This window comes from Mustela lutreola, chromosome 1 (genome assembly GCF_030435805.1).
Source record: "Mustela lutreola isolate mMusLut2 chromosome 1, mMusLut2.pri, whole genome shotgun sequence".
NCBI lineage: Eukaryota > Metazoa > Chordata > Mammalia > Carnivora > Mustelidae > Mustela > Mustela lutreola.
In genome coordinates, this window is record NC_081290.1 from 126,450,712 (window position 1) to 126,477,779 (window position 27,068).

At 36.0% G+C, this 27,068-nt stretch overlaps 1 protein-coding gene across 1 annotated transcript; it reads right to left on the reverse strand.

The window, feature by feature from the left end:
* Window positions 1-254: 254 nt before the first annotated feature.
* Window positions 255-26,800, reverse strand: ASIC5 (acid sensing ion channel subunit family member 5). The gene is made up of 9 exons (XM_059155146.1): window positions 26,499-26,800; window positions 17,134-17,371; window positions 16,090-16,215; window positions 13,506-13,655; window positions 12,199-12,346; window positions 10,185-10,241; window positions 7,752-7,920; window positions 2,064-2,155; window positions 255-490 (listed from the first exon to the last, which is right to left on the reverse strand). Exons 1-9 carry the CDS (start codon window positions 26,798-26,800, stop codon window positions 300-302), a joined length of 1,473 nt encoding a protein of 490 aa, XP_059011129.1. The 3' UTR covers window positions 255-299.
* Between the last annotated feature and the right edge of the window lie 268 nt (window positions 26,801-27,068).

Below are 27,068 nucleotides of genomic sequence, written 5' to 3' on the forward strand. Positions count from 1 at the left end.
ATTGATTAAAAAATATGTTTATGAAATACCTACCACACAATCTCTACTGTTATAGGTGCTGGGAATTCAATGGTGAAAAAAATTAAATGGCACTGGGTTTTTTTTCTATATTTCTAAATTAATATTTATACATAAATATGGACAGAGATAAGATATGCATAAGGAGATAGATACCTACAATGACTTTTATTGAATCCCTAGACTATAAGAACAAGTAAGTTACATAACAATGAATTAGCTGTGAATACATTTGAATGTATTATGAAGAGAAGAGCAAAAGCTTTTGTCCTACATGAACATTAGCATTCTTCTACGTGATTTCTCTTCCCCAGACGATCCTGAGGTGGAAGAGTCCCCGGCGTGATGTCAGGTATCTTCAGCAAGAACAAAATGCATATCCAGTAGAAATTGGTGAATATATATTCAATAATTTCTATAATTGTAATCATACTGGCCCCACAAAATAGGCCCAGTTGACCACCAACATCTGCTGTAATAAAGTCAGTAACGAAATTGAATAAATTATGTTTTTTTATAAAAAGCAAATTAAGCATTACTGAAATTTAAAATATTTGAAACAAATAAGTTAATCATAGCTGATATTATACGAAGATGAATTAATTATATCATTTTAAGTTTGGTGTCATCTCAAAAAGGAGGAAGTTATAAAGAAAGAAAAAACTGATGCCTTGAGTGAGAGAAAGGAGAGAGAGAGAGAGAGAGAGAAAGCAATTATAAAATCTGTTTCCAAGAGTGTAACTCAAAGATTTAGGAAGATATTAAATCTAGGGAAATTAATAAAACACCATAGACAATTACAAATTCACTTCCCTGTGTTGAATGAAGAACACAAATGTAATATTTAGATGGTTATATTGAGGGACGATGTTTTCCAGAAACAAATTTCTAAGCAATTTGGAAAACTATCTTTTTAAGCATTTGTAATATTTTATCCAATAAAGGCACGTTACACGATATATTGCCCTGTGTGTAAGAAAGTTTTAAAACCTGTATTTGTCTTTGTTGTTTGTGATTCTTTTGTAGTAAAATGTGACATAAAATTTACCATTTTAATAGATTTTAAGCTGTGGTTCTGTGGCATTAAGTACCTTCACACTGTGTGCAACCATCACCACCACCCATCTTCAGAACTTCCTCAACTGAAATCCTATACCCGTTAAAAAAAAGTCCCCCAGTCCCACATGCTTCTACCCCTGGCAACCACCATCCCACTTTTTGTCTCTATGAATTTGACTACTGAAGAACTAACTTCTTAAATAGATTACATTATTCATCTTTTTCTCAGTGCACGGGGCCATTCTTAGGATCCTGCTATTTTTGTAAAGAGGGGTAATGCAGTGTAGGTTGCCCCTACGAATACAGGTTGCCCCTTTAAATACAGGTTTTAAAACTTTCTTACACACAGGGCAATATCGTGTAATGTGCCTTTATTGGATAAAATATTACAAATGGGTAAATCTGTACATTTCCTCCCTATTCCGGGACTCAGCTGCCAGTGTGTGACTGCTGTCATTTGGCCTAAATCTGATACTCCTTACTGTCTCCAACATGACTTCCTCTAAATATTCAATGAGATATAGGAAATCAGCAATTCGATTTGTTAAGGATGTAAACAGAGAAGGGTTGTAAATGGAAGGTTGAATTTTGCTTGGTGGGTCTCTTCTTTTCAGTCCATTCTGGGAGGAGTTCTGCATGGAGGTCTGAGATGCCTGATCGGCCAGTCAGAGGGAGGATTGCTTCAACACCCTACAAATGACTATTCAACAGTGGTCATTTGCTGGGGGCGGGGTGGCGTGGGAAGGGAAAGTCAGATGCTGTGTGTAAATAGGAATGTCAGCCTTTTCTTTGTGAAAGCTGGTGTGAGGTTTGCTGGAGGAGTGTCTAGAAAGTGGGAAAGTGCCAGATTTAAATGAGAGATGAAAGACAGCCACTATCTCTTCTCCTCCATTGATAAGCTAAAACTTTAAGTACAAAAGAAAAAAAAAAAAAAGACCCTGATAGAAAACGTCTTAGAAAGTGAGGAACAACTAAAGAACACTTACCAAGTAATTCAGACACACTCACTGCTTTTTGCTGCTGAGTTATCTTATAGTTTAAGTCACTATAGTTTATTTCAATGTTCACAAGATTCTCCCTGGGGATAAAAGTAAAGTTAATCTAGCGCAGGATAGTCAGCACTACTTTTAATTCCTCTTTGATAAAAGCAATATTCATTTTTAAATCATATGTCATTCAATGTGGAATGAAACAGAGCACTGGGATCACAACAGCTTCATTTGGAAGGTACTCTTATACCTCAGTTGGTATTTAGGAAGAAGAATTTTCCCCCAGATACAGTACTTCTATGCCTTATTCTTAAGAAAATTGGAAAAAGACATTACATGTAAATATCTATTAAGTAGACTGGCATATTTACAAGCATGTAAATGGGTGTCTACTTTGAATTAAATCTGTCCTGGTGTAATCTGGAGAAACTACATGGTTTCCCTGAGTCTTGGTTTCTTCATCTGTACTAAGAATTTCAGAGTCAAGATTTTAGAGTTGTATGAGGAGAAATTAAATAATGTGTGTAAAGAATGGCACAGAATCTGGTATATCCTGGGTATTCAATAAATGCAGTCATTTACTTTATAACATTGATATATTAAGGCAGAGACTCCGCTTTCTTAGTGCCTTCTAGAAATCTTTTTACGGGACCAGAGTGAATAAAAACTATTTTAAAATAACTCTTCAGGGGTGCCTGGGTGGCTCAGTGGGTCTGCCTTCGGCTCGGGTCATGATCTCAGGGTCCTGGGATCGAGTCCCACATCGGGCTCTCTGCTCAGCAGGGAGACTGCTTCCTCCTCTCTCTCTGCCTGCTTCTCTGATTACTTGTAATCTCTCTCTCTGTTAAATAAATAAAATCTTGGGCGCCTGGGTGGCTCAGTGGGTTAAGCCGCTGCCTTCGGCTCAGGTCATGATCTCAGGGTCCTGGGATCGAGTCCCGCATCAGGCTCTCTGCTCAGCAGGGAGCCTGCTTCCTCCTCTCTCTCTCTGCCTGCCTCTCTGCCTACTTGTAATCTCTCTGTCAAATAAATAAATAAAATCTTAAAAAAATAAAATAAAATAAAATAAAATCTTTAAAAAAATAAAATAAAATAAAATAACTCTTCATACAGTCTTGGATGCACTCACATGCTCTGTCTCCAGCTCAGAATTTACTTTAAACTGCAATAAAAATCCAACTGTGTCATGGTATTTTTTTATTTGAATCTACAATAGTTATTTCAAATGGAACATATTCCAAGCCAAGCTCTTGCTATTTCATCATTTATAATGTAATGACACTGAGAGCCAAATCCATGCATAAATATTTGTCTTACCTTCAAAATACATACAGATTCTAACCACCTCTCACCCCATTCTTTGCTACCATCATTGCCTAAGCTTTCAACATCTCACCTGGATTTTCCCAATAGCTTTCTGATTGGTCTTTCCACTTTCAGTTTTAATGTAAAAACTTCCCAGATACGTCCTAGTAGACTCTAAGTTAAACTCCATGACCCTATCTCTACCACCTACCTTCTCGCTTCGAACTTTCTCAACTCATGCCCTACCATCCCTAGCCATTACTTACACTGCTTCCTGCCACACTAGTCTCCATTCTGTTCTATCCATACATGAGGCATGCTACTGACTTAGAATCTCCCTCTACATTTGATTTCCCTCCTTCTGGAATGTTCTTCCACCATTTATTATTGAGGCTAGTTCTTATATCTCCTTGAGATCAGCAGTTTTCAAAGTGTAATCACAGATGTTTAGGGATCCCCAGTATCTTTTTGGGGGTTCATAAAGTGAAAATTATTTTCATAATATATGAACGTATTATTTGATATTTTCACTGTGATTGTTATTTCAAGGAAGTAGCCACATTTAGGTGAAACATCATTTGTACTTGAAAGGATGACTGGCAAACTACGGTTATCCAGACTATGATATTTGGTAGACATTGTCACAAAAATGGAGGAAATGCCTTGTCTCTTCGAGAGAAATAACTGATAATATTTGCAGTTAGTAATAAATTTCAAGCTTAGCTTTTATGCTATTTTTATAATTTTGGAAAATCTGTGTCTGTTACAATGAGCTTGACAACTCCCCAACTTTAAAAGCCTTTTCTGATAAATAATGATATTAAAATAAAAGGTACATTATATAATTAATGGATCAATATTGAAAGACCTGCACAACTCGGAGAATTTTTCTAATAACAAATGCTGTTCAAAATCATTTATGAATGAAAGATCCATTGAAAGTACAAGATCAGTAGATATGAATATATTTAATAGATATTAATATATATTTTAAATATGAAAACTTCATTGGTATGTTTTGATATTTCACTACTTTCAAACGGCAGCCTTCAAATGACACCCTTTCCTCTTTTTGTCCTATAAGAGAGAAGCTGATAAGAAAGTCCATGTACTTTTTCCTTTGACACCTGGAAAAGCTCAAATGCTTGAGATATCTCATCCGAGTCCTACTTCATGACCACAGTGAAAGGCAAAGTCAATTGTCTCTCCTGGTTCTTCTAAGCTAAGAGAGGCTCTGCTTGGGAGACCCCAGAGACTTCCAGAAATTCTCATTACATGACCACTGAAATTTTTTCATACCCCTTGATGCATCTGTGGCATCATAGGTCCCAACACACAAATCAAATTTTGAATGGAGAGATAATCCCATTCCCCACCAGACAGCCATATGGTACAACTTACAATTAACATTTAAGAAACTACACGTGTTGCATTTTGATGAGCTATCAAAGAAAAGTGGCACATATCTACAAAAGCTATTAAAATATGTCTCTATTTCCCAGTCATATATCTGTTTGACCCTAGATTTTCTTTACATTCTTCAAGCAAAATAACATAAATCAACAGATTAAGTGCAAAAGTGAGAATCCAGCTGGCATCTATTAAGCCAGACACTCAAGAAATTTACAATATTCCAAGATAATACCATTCTTCTTCTTGAATTATTTTTTGTTTCCAAAAACAGTTTTTAAAAAGCTTTTATCTATATTGCTACATAGTACATTTATTATTGTGATTGTAAATGAATCAATATATAGCATTTTCATGGTTTAAATTTCTAGTGTGACAAATATCGACACAACTCACACAAAGAAAACCTCATTGGACTCTTCAGTAACTTTGAAGAATGTAAAGGGACCTTGAGATCAGAAAGTTTGAGGACCACCACTTTAGGTCTCTACTCAATTGTCAGCTTCTCAGGTAGATCTTACCTGATCACAGTCCTCAACACTGAGAACAACCCTCCCTGACTTTGGCTTCCTCAGGTCCTTTTTCTGCTTCCTTTCTCTCCATACCACTTCGCACTCCCCGACATGACGATATATACATAGAGTTCATCTTCACCCCAGTGAAAATAAGTGCAAGAAATCAGAGTTTTTGCCTTTTGTTCACTGAGGAATCCTTAATGTCTCAAACACCCAACACATAATAGGTGCTCATTACATATTTGTAAAATGAATAAATAGGGGAACAAACTGAAGATGAAACAAATGAACAAAGGAGTAAATACTAACCTGTCTGTTTTATGAACTGAGGTAGAAACCAACCACCTGATGATTTTCAGAGAGCAACAATAATTGTCATGAAGAATGATTCCTATTCACAGTGTTTCCTAGAATTATGTGGTGTCCTCCAATATATCTTAGAAACATGGCTGTAAATCACTCTTCTAATTATTCAGAGTTTTAGAAATCAATATTCTTAACTACACTTAAATCAAAATATATCATTAATATGTTTACTTAATTTCCATTGGTTTAACCCAGGGTAACAAGAGAATGTGCTAGGTTTAAGTAGATAATCAGGGGGTACTGTCATATTTACAAATAATAAAACAGTTGTCAAACTGAAGGAAATAATAAAGTTGTCTTAGAAGTCCAATAATTTTAGTAATATTGCAATCTTTTTGTCCCCCATCATGCTCCTAATTTGCATGTACATTGATAATACTGTTTAATTTCCTAAGCACAAACCTCATAAACATTTCTAAACATTAACCATCTGTATTTTTGAGAGATGATAGATTTATACCTTACAAAAATAGTGTGATATTTACTAAGTTTCTCTCAGGCAAGTGACTTCCCCAGTAATTGGGTCTCATTGAATATATACCATGAGAGGCTATTGCTAACTCCCCATTATAAATATGATAGGAAGCTTAGCCTGAGTAAGGCAGTAGTATGGAACTGAATATGAGGATAAACGTTGGCTCATTCTTGGCCAGTTTCATTAGTAAAACAAATGAACTTTTTAAATTTTTCCATTTGAATTTAACATATTTTCAAGCAAAAGTCATATGAAATTATTTGTTTTATGCAAAACGGATTCATTCCCTTTAATATAGCATTCATACTCAAGTAGCTAGAAGTATTTACATAGTGTTTTGTAAATGCAATAAGCACTCCATTTTTCCTTGATCTCCTTATCATTATTAAAATCCAGATATTTTATAATTTCATCTCTCCTGACACAAACAGATATTCTTGGACTTAAGTCCTGAGCAATTTCAATCCATCATGAGGCATATTAAGTAATGATGTAATTCAGGAGATCTTGATCTGCCAAAAGGCACACAGACTGCACCTCTCAGTCATACTTAAGTCTAACAGAAATAATACCATAAGTAAATCACATTCCCATATTAAAATGGAATACAAAGAGACATCTGTTCTGGACACAAGAACATTAACAAAGAGGTAATCTCAAATTTTCATGCCCTTCATCTTTATAACTGCTAAGTGTTTGAAATCATACCTATCAACCCTGTCTTGAAGAAAGTACTTTTTCTTGCTGACTTGTAAAGATCACTTCATTGTCTGGGCATTTCCATGGGGAAAGTATTTTATTTATTTTGTGAAAAGGAAGACCAGGCTAAAGGTGGAATCAAAATGTGCTTTCAACGTTAGATACCTGGCTTTTAATGAGTTAATACATATTCATTTTACTAAAGTACAAACTCCCATGGACTGCTGTTTCAGGCACTCTGCTTAAAAATATTAACAAAAAAGCAAAGAGAAACGTTAAGGTTGCTCCCTCCTTTTAGAACAAAGAGTTTTCTATGAAGTTTGATTTGTGATTTTGAAGCGGCAGCGTGGTGTAGTAGAAAGAGACCTAAGTTAATCTTTGGCTAATCAAACTTGGAAGGATATATCTTTGTGGAAAACTATAGGGAGACTGGAGTTCTAGGTCTCGGGCCCAAGTTCTTCCTGTGTCTCTGACTACCTTCCTAGGACAGTTACTTGAGATGTTGTGTGTGTCAGTTTACTTGCCTGTAAAATGAGAATATTAATTTGTGCTCCATCAACCTTACAGTCATTAAAACATTCAAACCATGTGATACTCAGGTGAGGAATTTTCATATTTTAAAGCATCAGCTGATACTTGTCAGCCGTGTTATTTTCCCCAGTCAGTCCACAAACGTGAGATCATGAACAAATTCCTCAGGCAGGCTTCATTTTACTTTTCACACAATGAAACTGAAGGACTGAAAGACATGACCTTATCCACTTTTAAAATTCTAGATTTTCATGGTTAATTTCGTGATATAAGCCACTGCCTCCTTTGATTGTTCAGAATTTTGTTTCCTTGGCCTTTAGAAGTTTTTGAGTAAATAAAATGTTCCTGTTAGTTACAAATAATTTATAAGACTGAAAAGATTACCTGATATATTCCTGACTTTGATTTAATTTCTTCGAAAGATATTTCAAAGCTTTTTGACTTGGGAAAGTAGAATAAGAAATACTAGCAGGATATTCTGTTTCTTCACAAGGAACAGGACAGCTAGAATTATGTGTTCCCATTGTGCATAATCCCTTATCTTCAATGAGGTCTGGAATGAAAATCAGGGTATTCAGAGAAGAGGACAACTCCATAGTTAGGAGGACAGAGCTCTTACAAATTTCATCATTTTACTTTCAATGCTAAAAAAATGGCTAACAAGTTCTATCATTACTTTCTTGGCAAACAGTGTTTATATTTTATTTAGATTTCAGTGTAAATATAGCAAAGGAGATGGAAAATGAAACATGTAGGTGTTGTTATCTTTTAAATTCATTGAGTCATTGGATTCTGATCTTTGTTAGAAATCAGAAATTCTTTCTCAAAAAGTCTCTGGGCTTATTTCCATAAAATAGTATCCATTTAAACAGGAAAATGTTGGGAAGTTGTTTATGTGACATTGTGTCCCTCTGAGAAGAAATTTCAAACACTATCAGGAAAGCCAATGACGCAGGTTTAAAGTAAACTTACCCTTGGGTTTATCCCAAGTTCTAACTGAAATATGTGTCTGGGTGTTGAGGTTCTCTCGTACCTGTGGACCCAGTGACTTCTAAATCAGCCAGAGGTTCTCCGTCCTCTGTCTTCTCTAGACTTCTGTAGAACAATCAGACTATCTATGCAAATGTATACTGAAAAAATCCCCTGCAGGAGGTGATATATGTCTCTAGCATTCCGCTGGACCACATCCCAGTGTCCAGTCCACTGCTCCCCACTCTTGGTAGATATTCCGGTTCTTGTTTTCCCCGTGGCTTTGTTACTGAAACTCTTTGTTCTTGTGAACCCTTTGTTCACCAAGACCCCCTGATTAATGATAAACTTGGGACTTTTTTTTCCCCCAGAATCTAACCTAAAGGGCATGACTTTCGCACACACCCTCTAGTTGTTTACACTGGTTAAAACCACCATTCTTTCCCTCTACTCACACAGACGCGGTTCACTCACACACACACACTCTCACAAACACACACTTGTTTATGTATCGCTTATCCTACAACACTCTCTGAAGAACCACATGCATGGTTTGATTCCCCAAACTCTCTCTCCAGCCCCCATTGGGAATAGGAAATTATAAGAAATTTGCTAATGTACCTCTTAACTCCACTGGTCACTAATCTGACTTCTGCATAGTCAGCTTGGAAGCTATTAAAAAAATATATGTGATCCCTTCTACCCTTGTCCATTCCATGAGATACTTTACAACAACGGAAAAGAAACTGTGAATTTCTTTTATTTTTCTTTTATTATTTTTACATTTTTAAAAATTTTTAACTTTTTCTTTAGAAACTGAATTTCTATTCCTGGTTTACTGGAGGTATTTCCACAATTGGATAGAATAGCAAGTTTTATAGGAGAGTATATAATATTCCATTTTAATAAAAAAAACCTCAGTGATTTAGCATCATAAATATGGAGCTACATATGTAGAAAAAAATAAAGGTAGACTATACTAGAGTGTTAATATGGGTTAGGGGTTAAGATAAACAATATGAAAGCAAAAAAAAAAAAAAATGTTGCTTAAGAAGAAACTGTCCCCAGTAAAGGTGGCATGTATAATTTTGATTTCATTCGCATAAAATTTTATGTATGCCATATATATATATAACATATGTATTTATATATGATATATGTATAATTAAACAGATAAAGGAAAGAATGGTCACATAAATAACGACAGTAATTTTGAGAGTGATGCAACTTCTACTGATTCCTACAAGATTCTTCTCTGTTCTGCATGTTTGAACTAGTCACAATATGCATGCTTTATGTAATAAAAAAATACAACAAAGTTATTTTGATTATACAAAAGTATCAAATTAAAAAACATAAAAGTTAGAAATAAAAATCAAAACTGTCTTGCTGTTACTTTGGCACTGAAAATATTTAATTCAGATTTATCTTGAAATCAGAGGGTTTTGTTTTCTCTGTTTTGTTTTACTGAGTCTATAAAAACTACTTAATTTTAAGAATACTGAAAAAACTCCCTCTTTACAATATCTATTCTGTTTTATTTCTGGACTAGCTATACTATAATTTAATGGCTTGTATAGGGGCACCTGGGTGGCTCAGTTTTTAAGCGTCTGCCTTTGGTTAAGGTCATGATCTCACGATCTTGGGATCAGGCCCCACACCCGGGTCCCTGCTCAGTGAAGGGCCTTTTTCTCCCTCTTCCCCTGCCACTCCTCCTGCCTGTGCTCTCCTGCTTTCTCTCTGTCAAATAAATAAATAAAATCTTAAAAAAATAAAATAATGTTTTGTATAACTTTGAACATCTTTCATAGAAGTCCTGAAAATAAAGAAGTAAAGTAAAGCACTTACCAAGTGTAGGAGAAACACAGTTGTAAAACTTTTGTAGGTCACATTCTATCCCATTTCCTTAAAAATAATAAGTGTAAACATAGAGACTTTATATTTTATGAAATAAGTGGTATAATGACAAAAATACCTTCCATCCATCCATCCGTCTGTCCGTCCATCCATCCATCCATCCATCCATCTGTCCATTCTTTTGCAAAACAAAACAAAACAAGACAAAACAAAAGCTATGCAAACATGCTAATATCTAAGGAATATATACATTGGGAGGAAAAATAACAATGTTTTTATTTCCATGTTTCTTTTCTTCTCTGCCTATATACTAATTTTAAAAATGTAGCTTGGAAATTTATAATTGTTTTCACATTTATCATCTCATCTGTTCAAGTAGCTGTAGAGGGTTTGGTTCACCTTCTGTCCTTCTCTCTCTATCCATTGACTGATTGATTTTTATTTTTTACGGTATTAGTTGAAGGATGCACAACATCTTTTTGTGTGCTTTCTGTTTCTTGTTTTATTTCTATTTAAATTCCAGTTAGTTTCCATACAGTGTAATATTAACATCAGGTGCACAATTTAGTGATTCAACACTTAACATCCATTGATCTAAATATATATACACAAACTCATACACCTGGTGGGCTGCTTTTCTAGTGGTCAGATATTTTGGATATTTTGGAAACAATCCATATCCAATAAGTAGATTTTGGGGATTGCCTTTGCAAATTGTTAGTAGATGTACTTTAGTTACTTCATTTAATGTCTATAGATCTCAATTTCATCATCTATAAGTAGATTCAGAAGGATATGTGAGGATCAAACTAAATAAGATATCATTTTGAAGGCACTTGGTATATGCTAAAGTTCATAAAAATGCCATGCTTTGTAATTTATAGTTCATCTTGTCTAGTTTCCGGTCCATATTTGTTATCCAGTTCTATTTGCAAGGAATAATACATTTTAAAATTTTAAACATTATAATCCATTCACCAATTCAGATGTTTCCCCCCAGAAACTTTGGAAAGATAATTGGCCATGACAAATCAGATCCAGCATGAGCGTTTTACAGAACTTAAGTTTCGAATAACCAGAATTCTAGAAAAAAAGGAAGTGATGATTCTCCAAATTCTAAGAAGCAATTTGTTAAGTAGGCATGGCATTAGTCTGTGTGTGAGAGATAGTGTATGTATGTGTATGTGCGCACCTGTATGTGTGAGATGGGCCACAACAGCCAATTAAAAAAAAATTAAACTGGTATTGCCTTTAACCCACTCTGTCTTTCTTTATGTATTTGCTGGCCAGGGGGTATGAGGCAAATCTGAATAAAAATAACCAAGGCTTATATAGAATGTATTCTGTATCAGGCCACTTACATGTTTCAAACCACTTACATACTTCTTTCATCTGTATGACAATCCTCTAAGGTAGGACACTGTTAGGATTCTCCCCCATTTTATAAGAAGTACAGAGAGGTTTAGTCTAAGGTCATGGAGAGGAGAACTTGCGTAGCTGAGATGAGCAGCCTGGTTCAGTGTCCAGCTCTGACCCACCCACTCTGCTCTATGGCCTTCTTCAGTGTTTGCTGCTGATGTCCCTGGCTCTGGAAATGTTCCAGATTGTTCACAAAGGGAGCCTGGAGTTTGTTTGTTTGTTTGTTTTCTGACGATAAAGAAAAGAATTTCCCAATAATGACATATTCAGGGTTGATTCACATTTTTATAGATGATCTAATTTTTCTTTCAAATTGAGAAAATGGGGACGATCAATCTTAGATACTTAAGAGTACCCAATTTTACATCCTGGAAATAAGAACTGGAGACTAACTTGACTCTCTTTTCTTTTCTGGCAATCTCTGGCCTGTTTCCACGATTTAAGATCTGTTGGTGGGGGTTATACGTGTCAAGGAGACGACTTTCTGACATAGATTTCATAAGAATGGAAAACAATTTTATGGTATGTTATTTTCCATGATTCAGGTTAAGCTTGCATAAGAGGAAATTTGTCATTCTTTATTTACCAGGAAGCAGAAAAGGTAAACATCCACATTGTTCTTGTATGTGTTGAGCTTTACATTCCTTCAAGCAACCAGAAGTGCTATAGCTACTAAAATTCTGTAGCTTGATGTTAGGATTGCATTCTCCCCAGGGGTATTCTTGATGAACTGTCTAAGAGAAAATAAACACGTGGCTCAGGAGGTATATCTGAGACAATCCACACATTTCCATTCCAATAAGAGAAGCTAATATATATTTTTTTACTTTTCTCTTGGAGCTCTTTGATACTTTTTTTTTTAATTGACTACATTTGCCTGCATTGCTTACTCTTTTAGCCTGAAAATCACCAAAGGTAAATATAACAGTGGTCCTTTAACACATATCCCAAATACTCTGTACCTAAAATGAATCAATAAAATCACACAGACTGACTGCTCTAAATATTAAATCACGTAATAAAAAATAGTATCATTTATGGAAATAACATGTTACCATATTCATAGGTTCACCCACAAAACACCAATCAAAATGACAGGCAAAAAATCTTTTACTGAGCATTTACTATGTGCCAGGTAATATGGTAAATGGTTTTTTAAAAACAATATTTAAGATTTTATTTATCTGTTTGAGAGAAAGAGAGCACAGGAGAAGGTGCAGAGGGAGTGGGGAGAGAGAACCTCAAGCAGATTCCCCGCTGAGGGCAGAGCCCAGCATGGGGCTCCATCTCAAGACCCAGAGATCATGAGCTGAAATCAAGAGCTAGATGCATAGCCTACGGAGCCACCTAGGTGTCCTGGTAAGTGCTTTCTTGATGTTGTTCACTTAAATGTTGTAGTTGCTATAATAACTATGAAAAAAATGTCTTTTTCTCAGAGAGAGGAGATAGAATTTCAGGACAGTAATTAAGGAAATTGTAGAGCAAGCGGCTGGCAAATGGGAATCCACAACATGCCTGACTCCAAGATTCCTTGCTCTTCCCACTTATTTTTCTTCTTCCCAGAACATCCCATTGAGATAAAGCACAATTCAACAACTCAAGTTTCTCTTCATATTTCCTGATCCTTTCCATTTCTAATGAAATTTGAAGTTACCTTGAATTTTCCAGGCTTCCCAGCTTTTATTTATATTGTACATGTGAATTCACTGATATTACTACATAGGTACCTCCTAGTAATGGAAAAGAATCTGAAATGAAGCGAAATGTAAAACTTCCAGAGGTCTTCTAATAGCATGGCAGAAAGAGGTTTCTAGTGGAAGTATTATTTGGGTGTATATCCATTTATTACCCTACTTGACTCCGTCAAATTCTAGACCTTGTATATCTATTTACCTTGACTTGGCGGATTGTTACTCGCGCATGCATTCCTACAGGTGACGACAAGCCTAAGCCATCAATCTGCGGCACCTTCTTTGGTGAATGGATAACAAAGATGATTCCAGCATCAACAAAACCGAGGGCTGGGTCATCAGTGAATTCCTCCTGAAAGAAATGACCCCAAATTTTCCCCAGTGACAAACATATCAATTCTACACAAGTTCAAGATTTCATTTTATTATCTTGTGATAGCATTTGACCTACTTAAAAATTAAATATTTCCTAACAATATCCAATTTCTTTTTATATGCAAACTGAAAAATAACCCCCTAAGATGTACTTTTCATGGTTGAATCACATGTCAAGGAGTTAACAGTTTCCATAGATTACCTTCGCCTTACATGAATACCATAGAACATATCATGACTGCTAATTGTCTGATTTCCCAGGGCGCTCTCTTCCCCTTGTGGTCTTTTAGTTGCTTCTTTCTTGCCTATTCGCTTCACTTTGTTTGTTTTAGAAAATCATTTGGCTCCTTTCTTCTTCTTGCAGTTAAAATCTCTGGCCTTATTTAAAATTGAAATTCATTTCCCCCAAGAGTGAAGACATACACTATGTTTTTAACACCAGTGCTCGTCAATAAATCCTAGACCAGATGAAAAAAATGAACCCTAAACTTGTGGTATCTTGTTATTAAAGATCTTCCTTGACTTACAGTGAGGTTACATACTGATAAGCCCACTGTAAAGAAGAAATATCGCAAAGCAAAAATGCATTTAAGACACCTGGTTTACAGAATATCATAGTTTAGCCTAATCTATCTTAAACATGTTTAGAGCACTCACTTTAGCCCAGAGCTGGGCAAAATTATCTAACACAAAACCTATTTATTAGTAGAATGTTGAACATCTTGTGTAATTTATTGCCTATGAAACCAAAAGTGAGAACCAGAATGGTTCTATGGGTGTAGTATGATTGCAAGTGTTATCAGTTACTTACCTGGTGATAGCGTGGCTAGCTGAGAGCTGCCTCAGCCCAACATCATAAGAGATTGTCCCACATATCATTAGACCAAGAAAAGATCCAAATTCAAAATTTGAAGTATGACTTCGACTGCATGCATATCCCTTTTGCACCATTTGTAAGGTTGAAAAATTATAAGTGGAGACATTGTTAAGTCAGGGACTGTCTGACTTAATAATTTCAGATTATAATTTCAGATTATAAAACGAAAGAAAGGGTTTGGGAATATGATGATATTTTTCCATGAATGGATCAACTGCATATGTAATTACACTTAATAAACATGCTTAATATCCTTTTTGTAGCTCAGGACCCTGTTTCTCCTCAGTCTGTTATGGCTTTCTAAGAAACACTCAACTGGCTAGTTTGGGCAAGTATTTAAGAGCCATTTACTTATGGAATATTACTTTGCATTTGCAGATTTTAATTGCATTCTAAAAATATTTGGGAAATTCTAGCTTGTAAAATTCATAATATAATATCTAAACAGACTATATGGCTAGTATTTAAGTGTCCTGCAAATATAAATAAAATATAAGTACAAATAAATATATATATATATATATTTTTAGATAAGACTATATATATATGTGTGTGTATATATATGCACACACACACACACACACACACACACACATATATATATGCACTATACTGTTGCAGTACTGTGTTAGGAAAAAAGTATCTTGAGTGGGATACAGAGGAAGTTATGGAACATGCCTTAAAGAAAAACTCTTTGAAATTAGCCCATGGCCTTATTCATTTGGATTGAGAGGTAAGATACTTTAATGGGATTTGGAGAAACCAGGTTTACTTCTCAACTTCACATTAATCATATAACTTTGGATGCCTAATTTATCAGCATTTCAGAATCTTCATACATAAAACCATAATAATGAAGCAGAATATCCCTGAATGTATAATACTAAAAACAGTTGTGTAAGATACAACATAAGAATTACTCTTGGAGGGGAGAGCTACACCAAGTACCCTTGAAAGCTGACAACCACTGTATTCCTTAGGTTTCTGGACATCTGCCTCTCAGGCCTAAACACTTAAAGACTTCTTGGACCAATTACAAGTCTGTAGAAACTAGGCTTAGGCAGTCAGTTTATACAGCATTCTTTATACAATGAGTATTTTTTTAGTCATCCTTTAGATTCCATGGTTTGTCAAATGTGCATGCATGACTTCTTTCTAAAACATGTTACCTATTTTACATAAAAGTCTTTCTAAAAATATTCTTAAAATACATAAAGTCATTTTAAATTAACTATATACATTGTGGTTGAGAAACTTTTGGCTTCCTTATTTTGTGGTATGAACATTTCTGGAGCCACGAAAATGATGGTCAGTAGTATAGCTAAAAATGTCCAGATTATGCCTCTAAATTTTAATTTTTTAATCTCTATGTCAATATTTGCATCCATGAGACTTCAGGCTAGGTTAACAAAAACTGAAATAATACCAACTGTGGGACCAATATGACAGGGCAAAATATTTTGATCAAATCTTTTGAAACCTCTGCACATTCTTATTTGTTTGATGCCTGGCAAGGTTTAAGAAAGTTCAGTACCTGATTGACATTGAAGAGCAAGCTTAAACCTCTTCCAGAGACACTCACTTTTTCCTTTGCTTGAATATTTTCACCATGATTAAAAGTAAAACAATTTCCATATTCAGTGAAGACATGTGCAAAGTCCTCAATATGAAAATGAACCAAATGAAATGTAATTAGTTAGGTATTTTGGCGACTTTTGAAGTTGAAGTTGTTCTAACTTTAAAAAAAATCAGATGTCTAAACGAGAATGCAGAAATATCAGACAGAAGAGGTAATGTGGTGATTCTGGTTTGTGTTCATTAACAGGTTTTGTTTTTTTTTTTAATATGCCTGTGTCAATCTATATGTGATTATCTGAGATTTTTTATGTAAATAAACATGTTTTTAAAAATTATTTGTGTGGTTTAGTAAGGATTCATGGAAGCATGTATTCTTACCTAGGGAGAAGGCTCTTTGAGGGTTCCCCCCGCCACCACCATTGGTATCCTCCAAATGCCAATACCACATAGGCACCCATATGATAAAAACTGGGCCAATCTGAATACCCTATTCCCTCACTTCAGTAACTGGTTTAGGAACTGACATGTGTCCTACACAAAGCTAATCAGTCTTGCACGGAATTATTAAGAGGATACTGGAGTGTTAACATATGATAATGAGAGGTGAGGGTTGTCAGCAATCATCATGGCTCTGTGAGGAGAATTCACACAGGGGAAAAACTAACGTGAGTCACGAGATAGAAAGAGAGAGAGAATGTTAGTGATATTGTCAAAGTGTCTTGGTTGAGCCTATTCTGAAGCCAGTCCTACTCTCAAGAGTTCCCTGTTAATTAACCCGATGCATTCTTTCTCTGGCTTCTCTTAACTAATCACTTGGAAAAAGAAGTATGTTCCATGTATATTCTATACCCCATGATGTCATAAGGCTGAACTAATGAAATAGCCTCTTTCAGCAAATTTTGTTTGATTCTCTGTGGAAGTAAACTTCATCTCCGTGTGAAACAGTACAGTGCAGTGGTTTATTATGTTGATGATATTTGAAGAAATATCAAATTGTTACCTGTGGGCCACATGGCTTTCCAAAAAAGTCACATTCCAACAGTGTGCTACTGTTGAGATAAAAACCATTTTTTTTTACAAACTCTGTAATGCTGAAGTTTTGATGACTTGTGAGAAAATCAATAGCATCTTTAAAGCCAGTGTAATTGGACCTGATTTCCTGAAGATGGAGAACTTTGTAGACAATATTCCATAAGAAAAAAATAATACCAAATTTGGCTGCAGCTTCTGTTTGGAACCTATTAGGGGAAAAAAAGGCAATATTTAGAATAGCAAAGACTGTCTATTAACTAGAGGACAGACACCAAAAATCTGGGCCCTATCAGCTTCTCCAGCTTATCTAAAGTTACCTTCTCCTTCATTCATACAATACATTTAGGGAAAACTGAATTTCTAAGAGTTCTTTGCCACATCTGAAATCTGCCTTGCATTTTTACTTGTCATTCAATTACCTAGAAGACTTTACAGACCTAGATCTGGATACATCCTAATGGATCTTCAAGACCCAACATGAAGAGAGAAGTGGGAATGTAAAGTTGCTAAGAATATAGACTCAGGAGCCAGATTTCCCAGGTTCGAATGCCAGCTCTGTCATTGTGGCTTTGTACTCTGCCAAAGCAGTTATGTTGGAATTATTTTCCAACATCTCCCTTGTGTATATCTGGTTACAATAGTACAGTAAGAACTTCAGTCTCAGACGTACTTTCTGGTACATCTCCTGACTCAACTTGTTGATATGGGGTAACAGCCAGGACTGGAGCTCTTCCTGCTTCCTTCAGCTGCTTCAACTCTCGGATCAAATCAGAGTGCGACCTGGAGAAGGTGCCAGTTCATCCTGCAGGTGGCTTACCCTACTGAGATCAGGGGTGGCGAAGAAGAGAGACACACCTTCCTAGTTCCTATTTCTTCCTTCCCTTCAGATCTGTTTTCCTTTCTGACTGCTGATCTTGCTGATTTCAAGCCCAACACCAGAAATGGAGGCAAGAGACTTTCAAAAACTGCTTAATCAACCCCAACGTATAGTGGACTTAATCCTTATACTAAATTCATTCTGTGTCACTCATAGGGCTCTTGTTCTCCAAGGAAGCCCTGATTGTTACAGCCAATAAGTGACTTCATCTCACTGTGACTCAGTTTTCTCACTTGTAAAATCAGGGTATGTTAAAAGCCTACCTCAAAATGTTATTTTGATGGTCAAGTTATTTTTCTTAAAGCATTTAGAAATGTGTCTGGAATATAGTGAAAGTTATGTAAACATTCATGAAATTAATGCCCCCCATCACTGTCCAAGTATTTTCCTGGCAATTAAAGGAGAAGGAATCTATTCGCCCTAGCTACAATAAGTAATCTGTGATTCCCTTCTTTCGCTGATCAAGTTCCACATTGCCTTGTGTATAGTAGTTTATTTGCATACACCATATACTTTCCAAAATATGATTAATATTTTCATATTTTGAGTATTATAAACCTTGAAACTGGACAAATACTCTTCATTCAAATTTGTTGTTAGAAAGCATAGAACGAGGAGTGTATTCTCGCTTGCTAAGTACACAGAGCCATGTGGTGCTGGGTTTGTGTAAATGTGACCTCACTCCTGGACTTCCTTTCTGTCCCAGATTTTATATTTTATCTTCACTTTCTCTTATCATGTAATTTTGCTTTCTCCTATAAGCCACATTAAACCCTTTCTCAATCAAGGTAGAGTATACATACAAAACATGGAAAATAAAAAATACACCCAAACCAGCATCATATATCTTTTTAGAGGCGAGAAACCATTTTCACGGTCAGGTCTGAGTAGAATCTCTTATTTAACCAGCTATAAGCCTTGAAGGCCTGTCTATATCCACCAGCCTATGTTCTACATTCTTATGCATATCCTCCTCTGACTTCCCCTTTCCTTACCCATGGTGGTATTCTACCTGATAAGAGTATACCCCAAAACCTTGCTTTTCTTGGTCAGCAGTGTTCCTAGTAATCTTTGCGGAGTTAATAGTCTACATTTGCAAGTGATCTGGGAGGGGGATCACAGTGGTAGCCCTAATTGAGGGATGGACCTTGAACTTCCTTCAGCTTTCCATCTCTCTGAATGATGACACTATGCCAGGGATCTGCTCCAAAACCCTGCAACTTTGGGGTTTCTACCCAGGCTGAGAGTCAATACTACTTCCCACGATGTTCATTGGATTCTTTTCAAAACAATTATACAGAGAAATGAAGTAATTTTCACATGTGTAGGAGGTATAAATATAATAGATAAATAGGGTTAAAGGGAGGACGTTTTAAAATACTTTTTTAATTGTGTTATGTTAGTCACTATACAGTACATCATTAGTTTTTGATGTAATGTTCCATGATTCATTGTTTTCGTATAACACTGGGTGCTCTCTGTAATCCATGCCCTCCTTAATACCAATTACCAGGCTTACCCATCCTCCTACACCCCCCTTCTAAAACCTTTTGTTTGTTTCCCAGAGTCCATAGTCTCTCATGGTTCGTCTCCCACTCTGATTTCTCCCCCTTCATTTTCCCTTCTCTTAATGTCCTCCATGCTATTCCTTATGTTCCACAAATAAGTGAAACCATATGATAATTGACTTCCTCTGCTTGATTTATTTCACTTAACATAATCTCCTTCAGTATCATCCCTGTTAATATAAAAGTTGGGTATTCATACTTTCTGATGACTGAGAAATAGTCCATTGTGTATATAGACCACATCTTTTTTATCCAATCTCTGTTGAAGGACCTCTTGGCTCTTTCTATATATTGGATATTGTGGCCATTGATGTTATGAACATTGGGGTTCATATGGCCCTTCTTTTCACTACATCTGTATCTTTGGGGGTAAATACCCAGTAGTGCAATTGCAGGGTCATAGGATAGCTCTATTTTTAATTTTTTGAGGAACCTTCACACGGTTTTCCAAAATGACTGCGCCAATTTGCATTCCCACCAACAGTGTAAGAGAGCTCCTTTTCCTCCTCAGCCTCTCCAACATTTGTTGGTTCTTGCCTTGTTGATTTTTGCTATTCTAATTGGTGTAAGGTGGTATCTCAGTATGGTTTTGATTTCAATCTCCCTGATGGCTAATGATAATGAACATTTTTTCATGTGTCTGTTAGCCATTTGTATGTCTTCTTTGGAGAAGTGTCTACTCATGTCTTCTGCCCATTTTTCGACTTGATTATCTGTTTTTTGGATGATGAGTTTGAGAAGTTCTTTATAGATCTTGGATATCAGCCCTTTGTCTGTAGTGTCATTTGCAAATATCTTCTCCCATTCTGTGGGTTGCCTCTTTGTTTTTTTGACTGTTTCCTTTGCCGTGAAGAAGCTTTCGATCTTGATGAAGTCCCCAAAGTTCATTTTCACTTTTGTTTCCCTTGACTTTGGAGATGTGTCTTGAAAGAATTTGCTGTAGCCAATGTCTAAGTGGTTACTGCTTATGTTCTTCTCTAGGATTTTGATGGATTCCTGTCTCACATTCAGGTATTTCTTCCATTTAGAGTTTATCTTTGTGTATGGTGTAAGAGAATGGCCCAGTGTCATTCTTCTGCATGTGGCTGTCCAGTTTTCCCAGCACCATTTATTGAAGAGATTGTCTTTCTTCCATTGGATATTTTTTCCTGCTTTGTCAAAGATTATTGATTAGAATTGAGAGTCTATATCTGGGCTCTCTATTCTGTTCTGTTGGTTTATATGTCTGTTTTTGTGCCAGCACCATGCAGTCTTGGTGATCACAGCTTTGTAATATAACTTGAAATCAGGCAATGTGATGGCCTCAGGTTTGTTTTGCTTTTTCAACATTTCCTTGGAGATTTGAGGTCTTATCTAGTTCCATTTAAATTTTAGGATTGTTTGTTCCAGATTTTTGAAAAACACCATTGGTATTTTGATTGGGATGGTGTTGAAAGTATACATTGCTCTGGGCAGCATAGACATTTTAACAATGTTTATTCTTCTGATCCATGATTATGGAATGTTTTCTTTAAAAAAAAACCTTATTACACCATAATAGTTGAGACCATGAAGGTGATCTAGGCGATGAACTAGAGTTAATGGATAAAGCTACCAATATTTGGAACAAATGAAGTAAAAAAAGTTATGAGACATATCGTTCAATGTAACACCAAAGTGTCTTGCTCTGAGTATATTTTTGACTTAAATCCTGCCCAAGTCTATTATTTTAGAAATCTTGCTTAGAGTTTGCCATACTCTTTTATTTAACATACACTGGTAAGAGGCAAAGAAAATAGTAATAAGAATGTGTTGTTTTGTTTCAATAAGTTAATAATTGATAGCCAGTTAATGAATGCATGTGCTAACGCCTCTAACTACACATCCCCAGATTTTGTGACCCAAATGCATACATTTCGTCTGATGTCCAAATTGATGCTTGACTCAGACCTTCATTGGATCCCACCAAAACTGATCTAAGTCTAGCATGTGTTAGCAAGAAATATATATTTTACAGATCATTTTATGGAGAAGAAAAATAGAGAAGAATGTCTGCTGTTTGGATTCTCCTACAAGAAAATTTAAGTATCTTATAGTATTCTATGAAAATAAAATCTTTGACATGTGCCCATTTCATTTTTGTATAAGAGTCATGATTTTATCTTTTATTTAAAATCCCTGGGGCCCCTGTGTGGCTCAGTCAGTTAAGCAGCTGCCTTCAGCTCAGCTCATGTTCCCGCCTGGAATTGAGCCCCACATTGGAGTCCCTGCTCAGCAGGGAGCCTGCTTCTCCCTCTCCCCCTGCCTGCCACTCTCCTACTTGTGCTCTCTTTATCTCTTTGTCAGATAAATAAATAAAACCTTTAAAATCCCTTACCTCATATTTAAGCAGTAGGTTTGGAATAAACAAAGAAGCACAGTGACTACTGTGAAGATAAACAGAACTCAAGTTATTCATTCTAGTACAATAGCTCAAATAACATCCAAATTCACTCTATCCCATCATTATTTCTGGTTTTATTTTTTATTTATTTTATTTCTGTCTTTAGTAGAAGAAAACAAATTTCGGAGGTGTGTTTTTTTCCCCAAAATATAATATAATGGAAATCCGTGATTAATTTTATGCTGAAGATAGTTTAGTGAACACGTTTGACACAGGAACATTTGAGGATAGGTCCCACAGGAACAAAACCAAAAGCAGTCTTGAAATTCCTGGAATGTATTGTGAGGTGTGATTTTTATAAATCTCTGGCAAATGTATCCTGATGAGTTCAAGTCATTGTTTTGTGGTAAAGAAATTTTCAGGCTTAAAATTTGTAAGTATTTTTCAGTCAAATGTGAATGAAATAATACCAACAAGTCCAGCTGTGTTGAATATTGAACAAGAATATATAAAGAATGCAATTTTGATGAAACCATTGACAAATTTGCAAAAGGCTGAAAAATGGAAGCTACAGTGCTAAAATTATTCATCACACTAACAGATCCAAAATAAAGGTCTTCCTTTTTATTTCAAAAATACATTAATGTTAAAAATTATCAGTGCATTATTTCTTTCCTATTTTTGTACTATATTTACTTAATTAAAAATTTAGAACAAATACACATAGGCCATTATTGCTGTATATTTAATTTCATATTGTAACTGAAAATAATTTTGTTATATAAAGGAGGGGAATGTTACAAAAATTATTTACTCTAGGCTGTCATATACATTGCACTGGCCCCTGGTACCAATGGTAAAAAGTAAACCCTTCCTGGGCACCTGGGTGACTCAGTTGTTGGGCGTCTGCCTTTGGCTCAGGTCATGATCCCAGGGTCCTATGACTGAGGCCTTCACTAGGCTCCCTGCTCAGTGGGAATTCTGCTTCTCCCTCTCCCACTCCCCCTGCTTCTGTTCCCCCTCTCTCTGTGTCTCTCTCTGTCAAATGAATAAATAAAATTAAAAAGAATTAAATCCTTCCTAATAATCTGAGATCTCTTGGCAAAATTTCCTCAACTCAGGTATTGATTCCGGCTAATAAGTTAGTTTAGCAAGAGTACAGACATTAGGAGCGAACAGCAGACATCTTTTTCAGTCCCTAACTAGTAATTTTAAGGAAACTGCAACGGTACACCTTACTTTCTCTCCTGTGAATTGGAGGCATTACAGTTTAGAATAATGGTCTTCAAATTGGGATGTGTATAGACCTGAGGATACGTGTGCACAGACAATTTTAAGGGAATAAATTTCTAGATCTTCAACTTTCACATAAGGTTCAAAAAGAGACTGCCTTCACAACTGTGCTTTTCCCATTTATGAAAGACTGTTTACCTGTCACCCATCAAATCCTAGCCTATAATAATGCATTCTGGTGTCTGTTAAACTCAGGGATTCTAATAGACCCATTCACAATTAAATTGTACCTTACTTCAGAAAAGACTCTAAGAATTAATCAAGGCCCCTTAAATTTTTCTTGCTTTGTCATGCACATATTTCTGATTAGGGTGAAGCTTGGCATTAGACACAAGGTGTTTGAGCCCTTGCTAGGACTTTCTGAATTGAGAAAAGCTATAGTAGGGCATCTTGGCTCTTTCCACTGTTTGGTGACTGTGGCCATTGCTGCTGTGAACATTGGGGTACAGGTTGCCCTTATTTTCACTACATCTGTATCTTTGGGGTAAGTACTCAGTCATGTAATTGCAGGGTCATAGGGTAGCTCTGTTTTTAATTTCTTAAGGAATCTCAACACTGTTTTCCAAAGCGGCTGCACCAATTTGCATTCCCACCAACAGCATAAGAGGGTTCCCCTTTCTCCACATCCTCTCCAACACATGTTGTTTACTGTCTTGTTAATTTTTGCCATTCTAACTGGTGTAAGGTGGTTATCTCAATGTGTTTTGATGAATGAACATTTTTTTCATGTATCTAGTAGCCATTTGTATGTCTTCTGTGGAGAAGTGTCCATTCATGTCTTCTGCCCATTTTTTTACGTGATTATCTGTTTTTTGAGTGTTGAGTTTAAGGAGTTCTTTATAGATCTTGGGTATCAGTCCTTTGTCTGTAGTGTCATCTGTGAATATCTTCTCCCATTCTGTGGGTTCCCTTTTTGTTTTGTTGACTGTTTCCTTTGCTGTGCAGAAGCTTTTTATGTAATTAAAAACAACCACCACCACCACCACAACAACAACAAGAACAACAACTTTCTTCTTTCTGGAACACTCAACATGAAATCTACTCTCTTAACAATTTAAGTGTAAAAAACAGTATTGTTGATTATAGGTACAATGTTGCCCAGCAGGTCTCTAAAGCTTCTTCATCTTGTACAGTCATATAAACTTAATGCATAATGATTTCTAACTCCCCATTTCTGTTCCCTTTCCCTCAGTCCTTGGCAACCACCATTCTACTCTTTGGTTTTATGAATTTGATTATTTCAGATACATCACAAAAGTGGAATCATGTAGTATTTGCCCTTCTGCGACTGGCTGATTTTATTTAGCATAATGTCCTCAAGGTGTATCCATGCTGTTTCTCATTGCAGAACTTCCTTCTTCTTTAAGGCTAAATAATGTATCAGTGTATGCACATTTTTGTTTATCTGCTTATCTATCAATGGGCATTTAGTTTGTTTCCACATTTTAGGTATTACGGATACTATTGCAATCAGTATGGGAATGTTAGTATCTCTGTGATATCTTGTTTTAAATTCTTTTGGATGTATACTTAGACATGAAATTGTTGGATTATACGGTAAATCTATTTTCAATTCTTTAAGAAGCCTCTGCACTGTTTTCCATAGTGGGTGCTCCCTTGTGCATTCCCACCAACAGTGTATGAATATTACAGTTTCTTCACATCCTCACCCACACTTGCTGTCTTTGGTTTTTGTTGTTGATTTTGGTTTTTGGTTGTTTGTTTTTTGTTTGTCCATTTTAATAATAGCCATCCTGACAGGTGGTATCTAATTGTGGTGTTTGTTTGCATTTCTCTAATGTTTAGTGACACTGAGAATTTTTTTTTCATATACCTGCTGGCCATTTCTGTATCTTTTCTGAAGAAATGTCTATTTTAATCCTTAGTACATTTTTAAATTGGGTCATTAAGTTTTATGGGGATTTTTGTTTGTTTGCTTTGAGGTATAAGAGTTCTTGATATTTTGAAGTTTTACCCCTTAATGATTGCTTTTTCAAACAAACAAAAAAAAATTTACCAATGATGATTATTTCTCTAAAGAGAAGATCTGTGAACTTTCTCATACTACCATTCTCAAAATAGTAGCTACGTTTTATTTTATAACAGATCTCTTCCACTAATCTTTGCTTGTATTAGAACACAGACCACTTAACATAGACAATAATACTGAAAATCTCTGGGGGGGGGTGTTGATTTGCTTTTACTCTTTGGGACCTTGATACACATCTTGACACATATCTAGCAGTCACACAAATGTGCTATAATATCCAATACATACGGAGCACCTGTCTGAGGAAGATCCCAGGAATGAGACAAAATGGTGTATATATTATCTCATCTAATGTAACAGCAAACATGTGTAGCTAATATTATATAGTTATAATTTATACATACAAAAGTTTAAGCTCAGAAGATTGGTCAGGGGTGGTTCTAGGAAATCACCACAACCCCCCCAAAAAAAATCCTACATGTGACCTTTCAGGCTCATCCATAGGAGGCAAGTATAGGGTTTTCTCTGGAAGGCCTCAAGGGGAACGGCTATGCTCCTACAGGAGATGTAGTGTAGTTGTTGAATTGCTATTTTCTGGAGGGAGTTGTAGTTAAGGATTCAAGAATAGCAGAGCATTACGCCAAGTGACCTGAGCTCAGGGCCCTGTGTGACTGCACAGGTCCCAGGTCTGTGAAGCTGGTCTGCCTCTGTTATATTAAGGGTCTAATCACAAATGCACTGGAACATTCCCTGTCTCTAAATTACTTTTGTACCATGGTTCTCTCTTCAGGTTCTTCCTCATCTCCACCTAGAAACTGTTATTAAGCACATGTCTAGGGCATCCTTGATACTCGGACTTCCATGACACCCTGGACACAGCCTGTCCCTTGTGCTTTCAGAGCAACAATCATATATGTTGCATTGGGACTGTATATGCTTCTCTCCTTTTTTGCTAATTAACAAACTCTTTAAGTGCAAAGATCCAAACTTTTACATTGATCTAGCCACAGGGTTTGGTATGATGTCTAGTAAATAATTACAGAAAGAAAGACAGAATAAAAGAAAGAAGAAACCAAATAAGCTTCTTTCCCCTTCTATATTTGGGTTTTTAGGTCTAATTTAAGAAGTTGATGGGTTTAGGTACATTAACTATCACATGATAAAACTCTATTGTCAGTGACACAAGAAAGGTTATATGAGCAATGTTGTAGAGACTTATTACTACTTAAAGAAGAATTTTTACCTGTTTAAATTGCAAAATGTCACAGCTGGGAAGTCAATCTTTTCGACATACTGAACCTCTATCGACGTCGTGGTGGGCCATGTGAAGTAGTTGACCAAGCGACTGTAGATCTGCCATACAACGAGTGAGACTGAGCCCAAGACTACCACCAACCAGATCAGCTTGCGAATTCTGCTCTGGTTGCGAACGATGTTGTGCACCCCGTGAAAGGAAGTGGAGATGGCAAAGTCATGGTCAAACTTCTTTCGATCAGTGGGAGAGGGCAGCGGTTTCTTTGAAAGGCATAGCTTTATCTTTTCCATGAGTCCTTAAGTTTACCAAAATATTAAACCAAACAAAAGTAATGAGTCAGAAATCCTTAATGCTATCTGTGAGAAACACAACTCTAAGAAGTTCAAACAGGTTACCCTTTTTAGGTTGGAATACATCAATATTCAAAATCCACCTTGGGTTACATGGTTTCTTTAGGCATCAGGAAGTAGAAGAATTGATAGCATGGGTCTGATCGAATGGGTGGCTTGCAACTCATAATCTTCAAAAAATTAGTTTTCATTTTTGAAATACAATTTC

What these genes read in the sequence shown, in the direction of transcription:
- ASIC5 (XM_059155146.1), bottom strand. Translation starts at nt 26,800, where the DNA reads ATGGAAAAGATAAAGCTATGCCTTTCAAAGAAACCGCTGCCCTCTCCC. An exon ending in TGCTCTTCAATGTCAATCAG is followed by an intron (nt 13,656 to 16,089) that starts GTACTGAACTTT and finishes CATTTCTTTCAG; the next exon opens with GAGGAATTCACTGATGACCC. An exon ending in CAAAGTCAGGAATATATCAG is followed by an intron (nt 2,156 to 7,751) that starts GTAATCTTTTCA and finishes TTTTATCCCCAG; the next exon opens with GGAGAATCTTGTGAACATTG.